This window comes from Notothenia rossii (genome assembly GCF_949606895.1).
Source record: "Notothenia rossii genome assembly, chromosome: 1".
Taxonomy (NCBI): Eukaryota; Metazoa; Chordata; class Actinopteri; order Perciformes; family Nototheniidae; genus Notothenia; species Notothenia rossii.
In genome coordinates this window covers 59,236,648-59,249,623 of record NC_136912.1, presented here as the reverse complement: position 1 = coordinate 59,249,623, position 12,976 = coordinate 59,236,648, and the positions used below count along the sequence as shown (strand labels likewise).

Here is a 12,976-nt window from a genome sequence, read left to right as displayed (position 1 = left end):
ATAACCGAGGATACACTGATGGGTCCTCCACGGCTCCTTAGTGGATGCATTTCCGGGAACAGGGATGTTTCAAAGAGTCGTGACGCACGGCCGGACTTATCTCAGCCAATGACAGCTCTGCATGCATCCCCTGGATATTATTGTATTAACTGCTCTCATCGCGACGCGATTTTTACAGTGAGAACAGCTGTGAGGTCCGTGCAGAAAGCAGAGCAGTGTGTAAAATATATATCACTCAGTATAACAGGCCTACTCTCTTTATTTGCTTTAGTTTATTAGATATCTACAAACAAATTAATACTTGTAAATACAACTTTTGGCCCGTAATTTATTTTCCTCATTGTAGCGACCAGGGAGGGAGGGGGGGTATATGCAGTCTCTGATAGTGTTACGTCATTATGAGAGTGCTCTGTTTGATTCTGAAATTGTATATATTTATATAAATATATATATATGTGTGTGTGTCCGCATCTGTAGCCTGTTATTGTCTCATTATACCGCACTGTGATTGAATCAAAGTAAATATATAAGTCGTCATGAACACATCTGTCCATGAGACAGAGGGCTGCTGTGCCTCCTGTCATCATTAATGAACGTCTCTTTAAAATTACCGCTCAGAGGAGAGAAGTTCTCATTTCTCTAACCGCCTGCTGCTTCCCCTCCTCTCTCCTCGGTTCTCCTCCTCGGCTCCTCCGCTCACATATTCTGTGGGCGGGACTAAGTCTCGAGGATAGGAGTCGAGGAGGGGAGTTAGAGAAATGAGAAAGGGCCTAGGTCTCGGGGCTGTGCTGGTTGTATAGTCTGACCGCTGCAGGAAGGAAGGACCTGCGGTATCTCTCCGTGAGACAGCGGGGGATGGCGTCAGGTCCACCAGAACAACCTGCTGGCTCGTTGCGGATACGTAATTTCACATTCTAGCACAGTTTATTGCGCTTATACCTTGATTGTTGCCAACGACGATGCTTAACGGAACTTTGACGCTGGTATCAGTTTTATTTCCTACCCATCACGGGAGTATCGTGTATAGAAAGTATTGAGTTATATTTCTCGCGCTACCTAACATCCATGAAGGCAACATGACAGAGGGAGGCCTGTCACTCAGGATGCCAAACTACTCTTTGCTAAGCCCCGCCCCCCCCAAGCAACATCAGAGTCAAAAATTTGAAAGCGAAAAAAAAAGACCTGAAAGCGAAAAAAAAAGATCTGAAAGCGAAAAACGATCTCAAGGTGAAAAGCAATGTGAAACCTGAAAAAACAAGATTTGAAACTGAAAAAATAATTGTTTTGAATCTGAAAACGATAAAAATTTAACTGAAAAAAATAAGGATTCAAATATCAAAATATGTATAAAAGTGAAATCTGAAAATAAATATTTTATTCAAAAAAATTGCTGAAATGAATCAAAATAATATTCAACCTGAAAAATGATTTCAAATACTTATTTTTATTTTGAATACATCATTGTATTTTTCAAAGTTCAGGATAAAAACTTGAACTTTCAAATAAATTGTATTTTTTTGAATGATCAAAACTTATGACCCTGAAATAGCTCCATACAAGTTTGCCATAAATGTACGGCTACATTAAAGAATTTAAAAAATACAAATAATCTGAGGGCAGTCCAACTCATATTGGCCAGCCGGTTAACATTCCCCTAATTCCTCACAGCCAAAATTGATTCCTATTCCTTACGAATACATGATTTTCTGAAATGAAAGCTTTGAAGAGGCCCACCTGTAAACTGCTGTGGCGAGCACGGAGCAGTTGGAGCCAATCAGGTTCCTGCCCCGCCCTGCTGACCCCTGTGTCGTTGAAGTGTCCCTCAGAGTGCCTCAGCCTGTCGGACAGCTGTAGGACAGAGGACACATACTGATAGTACATCTGTTTAGAATTGAATAGGGTTGTTTATAAGAGTATGTGTGAATACCTTAATAACTTCCCCAGTCAGCACAGAGTAAGACACCCGCTGCCTGAGCAAGGCACGGCCCACCACCTCACAGTAATGGAAGGCCTGAGAGGAGAGCCCGCAGTCCAGCAGGCGGGCCGCATACAGGAACTTATAGACCTATCAAACACAATGATAAGAGAGAATATACTATTTATAGGTACTTTCTATAGAAAGCAGTGAGAAGTGCACTGAACAAACTGAAACAGGGACCCCTTTATTAAATGTATTATGTCAACAAATGTCACATAACTGTATTAGGTTAGCTGAAAGCAATAAAATAATAATTTATTTAAAGGAGACCGATCATGCTATTTTTGAATAATATATTGTAGGGCCATACCTATATAAGGTATATTTATGTTTTTTTTTTTTTTTAAATACCAAACAGATCATGCATTTTAGCCATGCCTCATTTTGCTCTATTTTGCTCTCCTCCACCCTGTCTTTGCATGCGCTGCAGCTGACCATGCATTTTGCATGATAGGTCCTCTTTAAACGTAATATTATTGCTTTCAACTAACCTTATACAATTACTGCATGTTTTATCTGTTGACAAAATACAATAACGTTTCATTTTTCTCAGTGTGTTGTGAGTAGGAGCTACCTGAAAGGATGGTATTGAGAGGCCTTTGCCCCCCAGGGTCTGGCAGTACTCGTACAGTTCAGTGCACTGGATGGCCAGGTCGGTGGCAAAGTGTTCAAAGGACTGCCTGAAGGTGAGCAGAGGAGACAGGACACAAATATAAGTAAGATCATATCAGGAGACACTAACAGTAAGCCATTAAACATTTCCTATAAAATGTCATAGTAAAGTAAGCCTTAAGAATGTCATAACATAGTGAGCCATAAACATATATCCCGAAACATGTCATTGTATAGTATTCCATAAAAAATGCCGTAGCATATTATTCAGCAGAAAAATATATCATCAAAAACATTACAGAATAGTATCTTATATTTTAAATAAAGGATGTCATCGTATATGATTCCATTGACAACATTTCAGTTTATTATGCAAAGAAAACATCATAAAAAGTGATATATTTGCCATATTCATAAAAATGTCATAAAACAGTGATCAGTTGAAAAGATCAACCTATATTATGCAATAAAAACCTGTATAATATGTCATTGTATATTATGCAATGTAACATTCTAAGAAAATCGTAGAATAGGATGTTACAATAAGTCATAATATAGTTATCCATAAAACAATCATAGTATTGTATGCAATTAAATATATCATTAAACATACATTAAAAAGAATGATGTGTATTAAAATTAATATTATTATTAAAAAGTAATACTAAAGAAAGTCTAACAAAAATGGCATTAGGCATTAACATTTGTATCGTCTTCTTTGTCATCAAAATATAATAAAAAATGATATAGTTTAGTATGTCACACTAAAAGTCATAATGTAGTATCCACAAAGACTCTAACACTATTTAAGAAGATTATATGACATCTACCTGTCTTGCTTCGTTGGTATTGCCTTCATTTTATAGAAATTGCAATATGACTACATGGCTGACTGATGAATAGCATGAAGGCCTTCTCACCTGTGGCTGCTGCCTAGCAACACCAGCCTCTCTGCCTTCTGAGGGAAGGCCCCGAAGGAGACCCCGGCAGTCAGGTAGCACACATGAGCCGCATGTGTCAGGCCGTTGGAGGCTGCAGGGGGAGTGAAACACAGAACAGCCAGCTCATATACCTGAGTAGAAACATTTATATCAGTCAGCGTATCTGTACGTACTGAGGGTGTCTCCCATAGTGACGATGGCCTTCTGCTGAACGGCAGGATCTCCCGTGTCATTGGACAGCAGGACAGCCAGGTGGGGCCTCCAGTCCCCCCATTTCTCATTTCCACAGCACTGCACGCAGAGCATCAGTATCACCACTCTTATTGGCTGATAATATCTATCGTATTGGCTTAAATTCTAAGAAATTCAAGAACCTGATGAAATACCAGCTGCAGATAGTGAAAGCGCACAGGTAAATAACCTTTATTTAATATCTGAGAAATTAAGTGATACACTGACTAAGCAGTAAATAACAGGAAATACCAATGCATGTAAGATCGGTGCCTTTATAAGTTTAAGGAAAGGGCTAATGTTGGTTATATCTCGAAAGTAAAACACATTGATCTCAGAAGTTTTTGTCTCTTTCTCAAAGTTAACCAAATCTTTAATCAATTTATAAATGTATCTTGCCAAGAAGACACAATAGTTACAGACCGACGTTTCTAAGTCATATAATAACAGAAGTGAACGCTGGGATGGGGGTAGAGTTCATGCTGTGTGTGTTACCAGGGTAGCGGCCGGGACCCTCCCAGTCAGCAGGTGGAAGAGGGTCTGCAGGGGGTCGCTGGCCGTCAGCTGGCCTGTGAACCTGCCGGAAGAGCAGAGATACTTTATTTCACCTTTAATTATACAGGAAAAAAAACATTGAAATGTAACATTTCAAACTTTTCAAAAGTGTTGTTTCCAAGAGCAGCAGCAGCAGCAGCAGCAGCAATGACAGCATTTCATATTTAATGACTAAAATATAGCACTTAACAGAAACAAATGACCGAATTATAACACATTTTTCAACATTAGTCAGATGTACACTATTTTTGTTACACTATTAAAGTTATCACCTGCTGTACTTTATATGTTTGTTAACTTACTTTTTAGAATGCTGCTACTTATTTCTGTTCCATGGATGTATTCTTATTTGATTTTCTTTATTAACGTGTGCTTGCCTCTCTATTGAATTATTTCTTTTTTGCCTTGTAACTGTCCCTTTGCTGTAATATTGTTAATTTCCCAGGCGTGGGACGAATTAAGGACTTCTGATTCTGATGTGCCTGCTTCTTATTAGATTAGAATCACTTTAATTGCATCCACCTCCCAAAGATTAAACTGATTCTAGGCTGTGTGAGCTGCGTACTCAAATGCCTTTTCCCCGTGCAGATGTTGTTTTAGTAGGAATGAGTCCTGGGAGGGAGGACAATAACCTCCTGTCCTTTTTGGTAAGGTGGGGTTCCCTAGGTAAGAAAGAATCACTCCAAAAACAGCCTTATACAGTAAATAAGAATATAAACACTGGTCAGAAGACAGACCATCCAACATGTTCATACAGAGACACATGCTCATTAACGGCTGAGATTTGTGATAAATCTCAATTGGCCCCATAAACAGTGTCCATTGTGTGTAGGTATTTTGAGGATGCATGCATGTCAATAACAGCTACAGTCCAGCACATTCACAAAGTTTTCTTTTGGCCTCAGAGAAGAAAGGAAAAAAACATTTTAACTTCAGTTTCTTCACCCTTCCATACTTAAACAATAGCCATCACAGATAAAGAGCATATATAAAGGGATACACCATGCTGATTATTATTAAACCACCCTGCCCCCCCAACATTACTCTCATGATATGTGCTGCTGAGAGAGAAAGGGCTGCTGCCAAAATAGTCTGTAAAATGGATTGTGTTACATGAGAGAGAGTTTATAGGGACAGAAGTGAACAGACAGTCAGCCCCCCCCCCAGGAGTTCCCATGATCTTATTGGCCGTCAAGCAAGAGGATTTACAATCTGCAGGAAGGTGTTTATGGGTGTTATGTACTGCCCTACCCCTCTGTAAAGTATAAATAACAGGCAGAGATGAACTCTGAAAAACAAGGCAGACATAAATATTGTGATCCCACAAAAATAATACATTATTATTGCTTCATTGGTAGAGTTTCTATTAAAGGGGTCTCTACTGGGACATGTCTCCATGCTTTAATGTTCAAAAAGCTCTTCATTTTTCTAATAAAGCCTGTGCTGGAGAACCTCTTTTCACCCTCTGTCTGAAACCAGAGCCCAGTCTGCTCTGATTGGTTAGCTGGCCGGCTCTTTTGTGATTGGTCAATCACTAATAGATGTCCCGCCCCTTAGCCTATCAAGTGCAATGTGTTGGAGCGCTAGCCAATAGAAGCACAATTATTACATACATAGTGATGTCACTATGTTCTGGAAGTAAACAAAGGAGTCCAATGGAGGCGAGCTCCCATAAAAAAATTTTTTTTTAGATGTTGAGTTCCACAAAGGAATTTGGAACTTTGGGGTTATTGCTATCGTCAAAATGCTAACATGCTAGCAAGTGTAATGTTTACCATTTTCAGAATTTGGTCATAAACCAAGATTCTTTTATTTTTACAAAATGGTGAGACTATGCAAAGTCAGGGGATCACCAACGTTGTTACAGGTATTGATTGGAAGACAGCAGGCCATTACCATATTTATTATAACAAATATATTGTGTGATACCAATTGAAACGTTTTTTTATTTAACCTATGCAACAATGAACCAAATTGACACGCATTATTACAGTATCTGTTTTCGGCTAAAGTGATTTATTCAGCTTTGCTAACACAGACACAGGAAGCTGAGGATAAACAAGTGACAGAAATAGTGTAGCTGGGACTGAGTGTAAAGCAGATCTAAATGTAGTGAGAGGGAGCATTTCTTCACTAATTGACGCTCGTGTAAGGAGGTGGACAGTATCCTTCTTTAGCGGTCATGTCTCAGATGACTCTCCTCACCTGTTCAGCACCATGGTGTAGGACCTGCTGTCCATTTTGCTGGCCAGAAACAGAGCGTGTCCCCACAGGCCGGTGCCCATAGCTGACTCCAAGGCCTCCTGGAAACACATGGGACAATAATTAAATACTTGAACCTTAAACAGGGCTTCTTAACATTTATGAAACTATTAATGTTCCATACTCACTTAACGGGAAGAAACTCAGCTAACTGATGATACAAACCATTTTTACCGAAACAAAACACATGTCTCACAGGAAGCATCTAAATGAGCCCTGAGCGAAAAAATGCTATCGCACTTACTGTAGCACCAAACTCACGGCTTAAATAGCCTTATTACTTATCGTATCTACACAAACAACATATCGATTAGCAAGCTGAGATTCCACAGATTCCAGAAATATTAGTATCATCACTGATACTAATATCGCGATCTGAACTCGCGACTGGGGAAGCGAAAACAGACATCACAACACATAGTGTCAGGGAGGAAACACGGAGAGATTAGCTGTTGTTCTGATCAAAAGTTGTCTTCGATGGCATTAAAATGATAAAAACGCTGCTAAAGGTTAATCCAATGGTTAATCCAATGTGTCTGTGTCACTTTGAAATGATTACTGATAATCCATCTTCATATTTACCAGTTTGAGCCTAGGTTCCAGTTTTCAGTTTTCAGAGCATAACATAGCTTTCGTCTTGATGCACGTAACTCTCACTCCTCAATGGTAACGTGTATGTGGAACCTCCCCATCGATTATATTGGCCCAAACGGTTCAAAAGAGGTGTCAATCACCAAAATCTACCAATGGGTTCCAGAGACACGGCAAATACACCCAAATGAAATGTTTGGCTTTTTTGCTAAATCTCTCTAAAAAGGTCAAATCAAATGTCACTTGTTTTGCATCAATCTTGATACAGGGTACTTATTATATGTTATAGTTTGGATTGCTAAAGCTTTTAGTCTACTATCCCATAATTCAAGGGTGGTTTTCACTAAGTAATGTTTTTTTTTTGGACGGACACTATCATTTAAAATGTTTTACTTATGTTCAATCTGAATTTACTTAAAAATGAAACAATTCTATATTGATTCTGACTTTTCTACATCCAACTCACAGGTTTATCATTGCTTTGAGAAAAAAGATTATTAATTTACCCCTTTTAGAAGGGAAGATATAGTCATTTGTTCTGGGCATGTCATTTTCGAGCCTGAGGCCTGAAAAACAGGCTTGGGGCTTAACAGGTTAAGCTGTGTATTTTATTAAATGTTTCAACGAAAGTGAGAATATTATATACTCATATCAGAAATACAATATCAGTTACGAATAATTGCAAATGTTTTTTTTGCCAAATCACTCAGCCCTGCTTCCTAAGTGTATGTGAAATATGTTAAACTAATATGTTCTACCCTGACAGGGTACAACATTAGCATGCTGCTTAAACAGCTGCAATTTGAATTACATTTTTTGCTGAATAAGTACTTTTACTTTTAATACTTTAAAGAGCCTGTGACACGAACCCAACAACTGTTGTGCAATGAAATAGTGGGCTACTAGTAATCTCCAACCGTCAGTTTAAAAAAGAAAAAGCGATACCGTTCCGATAAATATCAATAATTTCGAACATCGCGGGAAAATTCCTTCGACTCATTTTGAGGTTTTGGGGGAAGCCGGAAGTGACGTCAATGCGGGAACGCTTCACTGTGCGGCGAGAGAGCCAAACACGGACAAAGTGTGTTGTCATGCGTAGAAATGGTGAATTACTGAGTTTAGCCACGTTAATAACGTTTTAATGAAGTTGACTACAGTATATTCATATTTGTCAGTGCTTTCATGTCAATTCAGCGAACATAAACATAAATGATCGTGGTGAAGATGATGATTAAATTAGGATTAAAAATCGGTAGTGAGAGCTGCTGAATTTCCTCCCGTCGGATGTGATATAAAAACAAATCGATTATTTTTGTAAACTCAAGTTGATGAAACTACATTTATTAGTGCTTTCATGTCAATTCGGCGAACATATGATACATTAAATGATCGTGAGGATGATGATTTAAAAATCTTTTGTTTGAGCCGGGCTGCATTTCCTGATGAGAAAACAAACCTTAGCTTTTTGTAGTTGCAGTCAGTGGTGTAGTGGGCGTTGGACGCGGGGCTACGCCGTACCCCCACTTATTTGAAGCATGATTTCTTTTTTTAATAGTCTAATACATCTAAAATCATTGCCAGTGTTATCAGTTGCAAGTGTGTGTTTGTTGTAATAATGACGAAAACATAATAGGCAGATTTCACAGTAATTATAATAAAAACGTAGCTCAAGCATTTATGCAACTTGATTTGAAGCGTGTGTGTGTGTGAGGGGCAGAACTGTGTGTGTAGGGTGACCAGGTGTCCCGCACTGTGCGGGACTGCACACACAGCATTTTTATTATTTGTCCCGCGTCCCACACATTGAGACTATGTCCCGCATTTGAGTGATAGTCGCGCAGAAAGGCCGGATCGGTTCGCTGACAGCCGGCACCGCCCTTTATTATTATATTGTCTAAACGGCATCATGTAAGTTGCGCTAACAGGCGACACAGAGGTCCCCAAGCCCCCTCCCCCCCCCCCCCCCCCCCCCCACCCCCCCCGTTGACAGTTCACGAGCGCGTCCATAGTGTCTCCCGTCCACCCACCACCCTGTCCACCCAGTTAAACATCCCCACTACACCACTGGTTGTAGTAGTACACCAACATGGATTAAACGTGTTTTTTTTTACCACAATGTTGGGGAAATTAATGGATAAAATGCACGGATTATTATTATTATTATTATTATTCCCACTCCGATCGGGACACTAGGTCCACCGTTTCCCCGCAGCGAGGCTCCCCCCGTTGACAGTTTACGTGGGCTGGGCTGGGTGCAGTGGCGGACTGGCCATCGGGACGAATCCCGATGGGCCGGTACCGAAGTGGGCCGGTCGGATAAGTCACTAGCACATCCCACACTCCCACCGTTGAAAATTTACTAGTTGTTCCGAAGTGGGCCGGTCGAGAGTCCCGGGCTGATTTTTAGTCCCAGTCCACCACTGGCTATATGACCGTATGATCGCCCATATTGACGCACCTAATTCCTAAACTTCTAACAGATACAAAATAAACCGATCCTTCAGCCTCATATGAGCTCTCAGACACGTTCAAAATTAAACTGTCATCGCTGTCTGAGCTTGCTGCTGTGTGCGCCATCGTGCGTTTACATGCAGATGCTGGGATCCTGAACGGTGCAGCTGGAGCGCTGTGCCCGCATTGACGTCCCCCATAATTTGGCGGGACTTGAAGAATCCCCGAGAAGATCCAGGAAATGGTCAACATTGAAGGGCAGATTAATGGTTATCAAAGTACAAATATCCAAAATCAGTTCAGTAATGGTTTTCAAGGGGACAATATTTACTCAAATTGATGGGTTTGGATGATGGGGGAAAATCGTGTCACAGGCTCTTTAAGTACATTTACAAATAGGATTTGAAATGCAGGACCTTTATTTGAATGGAATATTTTTACATTGTGACATTGGTACTTTAACTATAGTAAAGTAACACCATGCAGGATAACCCTGGGATCAATGGAGAGCTATAAGAACACCTTCTTCCTCCCGGCCAGCAGCAGCTGGGTGTAGCCCTGCAGAGCCCCCCCACAGCCCTCAGAGCTCCGGCTGCTGCTGCCTCCGGTGAGCAGGTCGTCTCCGAAGAGGGAGGGGGCTTCAGCTGGACCCGCGCCCTCACTGAAGTCGATGAGGGTGGGGGTGTCAGTCTTGCAGCTTCCGTCTGAATTTGAGCCCTGCACCAGCAGCTCGGCAATGTCTGAGCCAACTATTTGCTGAAACAATGCACATTAATTGATGATTTCATCAGAATAAACATGATTCTGTGTGTAATATGTCTACAACAAGGCATGGTCAACCTACTCCATTCTGTCTGCAGAGCAGGATGAGCAGGTTCCACAGTAGGGCAGCAGAGCTCCGGTCCTGCAGCCCCCCCCCACTCAGACAGGCAGCCGCCCTCTGCTGGGCAAACTCCATCGCATCCACTTTGTGCAGGTCTTCCCTTCAAAAACATGAATAAAGCAAGTACATACAACATCGTATTTTGAATTTAAACATAATCTCACAGGACTAATAACGCTTTCAGGTTTGACATTCAATGTGTTCTGAAGGGGTCTGTTACATTTAATGGTGAGAATCGTTAGATTCAGATTTGCACACCAAAATAAAAAAAACAATAAAATGGTTCAATTTTCTCTTTTAAGGTGAATTGTATGCTTTATTTACTCATTTGTATCTGTTGAAAATGGGCAGTGAAATAAAAAAACTGTACTGCTGTTGTTGTATTTTGTTCTAAAATAAATTGCAACACCTGGATAAAGGCCCTGGGAAGTTCCTCATGTCCTGCTGTTCCTCGGTCTCACCCAGAATGACCTATGCAGACATGCACACACAAATAATCTCTTTCAGTCTACAGTACAATGTTAAGAAGACGATGTTATCAGCACAGGCTTAGCGTACCTCCAGACTGTGGATCTCCAGCTGGCTGACATTCTCCTGGGTGGAGAGGCCCGGAGTGACCCGGATCAGCTGACCCGCCGGCCCAAAGCTGACCACCACATGAGGGAGGGAGAACTTCAGAGGAGCCAAAACCTGGGGCCCCGGAACATGGTCTGAGGAGATGTGGGACACAGAGCATGTGTCAGGATGACAACAGTTTATAGAAATATTGTATGAATCAGTATCAAGTTAAAAGACTAAAAGTGTATTGTTATAACATGATAATTTTCCGATGATAACAAGATATTTTACATTTATGCAACACAATAAACTACAAAAAACTCACATTTTAAATAAGCTTTTCTTGTTTTAAAAATGAACTCTTTATTTTATCATAATGTGAAATCATTGCTCAAGCAATTAAAAAAATCTTTGTTATATATATATATATATCAGTGGCGAAACGTGTCTATCACAACTGGACCTTCTGTAGACACACACACCCCCGCCGCCGTGTGTACCTTGGTTGAAGGATATTCTACCCAGAGACCCAGAACAAGATCTGGCCGTATTCACAAAGCATTTTATCTTACCGCTAGGAGTGCTCCTAACTCGCGCTAAAACATTTTACGTAGGAGTTTTTTCTTAAAACTTATTCACAAAGCCGCTGAGACCTACTCATACTAAGGATAAATCACTAAGAGTGACGCGCCGTTGCTATGGATTACGTTGATTCTCGTGCATGAGTTTAGAAGCGCTCAGTACGGTGATTGGTTGTTCAGAGCAGGCGGTCTCGGTGAAACTCATCCGCAACATCCCACAAACGAGCCCACTAAATCACAGAAAAACAAGGAAATAGCCTAGGCTAGAAATGTATTCCTATCAAATAGTTATGGACAGTGCAGTTAGCAGAATACACGCATGATGGCAAGTTTGTGCAGACCACGATAATGAAGTTGTATATGCACGTTAAAGAGAGAGAGCAAACAATAAAAATACGTAAATTGCATTAAATCAAGGAGGCAATTAAAAGCACCCTGCAAACTATTATCCAATGAGCATATTTCCAGCAATTAAACACTTTCAATGACAGCCCATACCACCGTTCAAGTCCCCCTATCATGATGAATGAAAACAATCTGCGTGTTGATGGAATGTACTTTCTTTCTATTGACGAACACGTCCTCATCTTTTGATGGCGCAATTATTTTTATGTGCGTCCCGTCAATAGCACCGACCGCACCGGGCATACTTGCAATTGCCATGAAGTTGGCTTTGATCCTGTGTGTAGTTGTTGATTGTCCAAAGGAAACCGGATAAACTGTTGGATGATATGTGGTCTAGAGAGCGCGTTGATGGTTTGGTTTATGGCACGGCTGACTGATGGTTGCGATATTCCTAAATCGTCGGCATTGCAAAGTTGCATTTTCCCCGTTGCTAAATATCGTAGTGTTGCCAAACATTTTATTTCCGGACTAATCGGGTTATTCCTGTTAGTCGGGGATGTTATTGCATCCCGCACTAATTCCACAACAAGTTTGATACCCTCACGATTTAGCCTATATCTCTTGATCAATTCACAGTCTTCCATTGTCTCCAAAACATTTCGTCTCGCAGCCATTTTCAGATTCTTTGTGAATAGGTCTTACTGAGTTAGGAGTCCTCTCGAGGACTTTTAAGCTCTCCTAAACTTAGGTGCTACTTTTAGGCCTAAAATACTTTGTGAATTGCTCTTAGTGAATAAAATGAGGAGTCCTAAATTTAAGACTGACACGCCCATTATGTTTAGGAGTTTCTCCTAAATTCGCCAGTTAGGAGGTACTTTTAAGGCCCAGATACACCGGCAAGTCAAGTCGGCAAGTCGCCGACACCGACTGTTTCGTCGCCGGACTCTCCTCCGTATTTGCCGACTTTGCGCACTGGAACACACCGCAA

The 12,976-nt window shown here is 40.8% G+C and overlaps 1 protein-coding gene across 5 annotated transcripts in view; it reads right to left on the bottom strand.

The window, feature by feature from the left end:
• Positions 1 to 12,976, bottom strand: part of sec16b (SEC16 homolog B, endoplasmic reticulum export factor) — a 61,662-nt gene that overhangs the window by 21,251 nt on the left and 27,435 nt on the right. For all 5 annotated transcript variants that reach the window (XR_013807216.1, XM_079675530.1, XM_079675528.1 and 2 more), the window contains 11 exons: positions 11,063 to 11,214; positions 10,914 to 10,975; positions 10,466 to 10,604; positions 10,144 to 10,377; positions 6,523 to 6,620; positions 4,258 to 4,339; positions 3,705 to 3,822; positions 3,511 to 3,622; positions 2,553 to 2,658; positions 1,928 to 2,065; positions 1,735 to 1,848 (listed from right to left, as the gene is read on the bottom strand). Coding sequence is in view for 4 of the 5 variants with exons in the window: in XM_079675530.1 (XP_079531656.1) it covers positions 1,735 to 1,848; positions 1,928 to 2,065; positions 2,553 to 2,658; positions 3,511 to 3,622; positions 3,705 to 3,822; positions 4,258 to 4,339; positions 6,523 to 6,620; positions 10,144 to 10,377; positions 10,466 to 10,604; positions 10,914 to 10,975; positions 11,063 to 11,214 (1,355 nt within the window). In the remaining variant the exon portion in view is untranslated. The remainder of the gene's footprint in view (positions 1 to 1,734; positions 1,849 to 1,927; positions 2,066 to 2,552; positions 2,659 to 3,510; positions 3,623 to 3,704; positions 3,823 to 4,257; positions 4,340 to 6,522; positions 6,621 to 10,143; positions 10,378 to 10,465; positions 10,605 to 10,913; positions 10,976 to 11,062; positions 11,215 to 12,976) is intronic.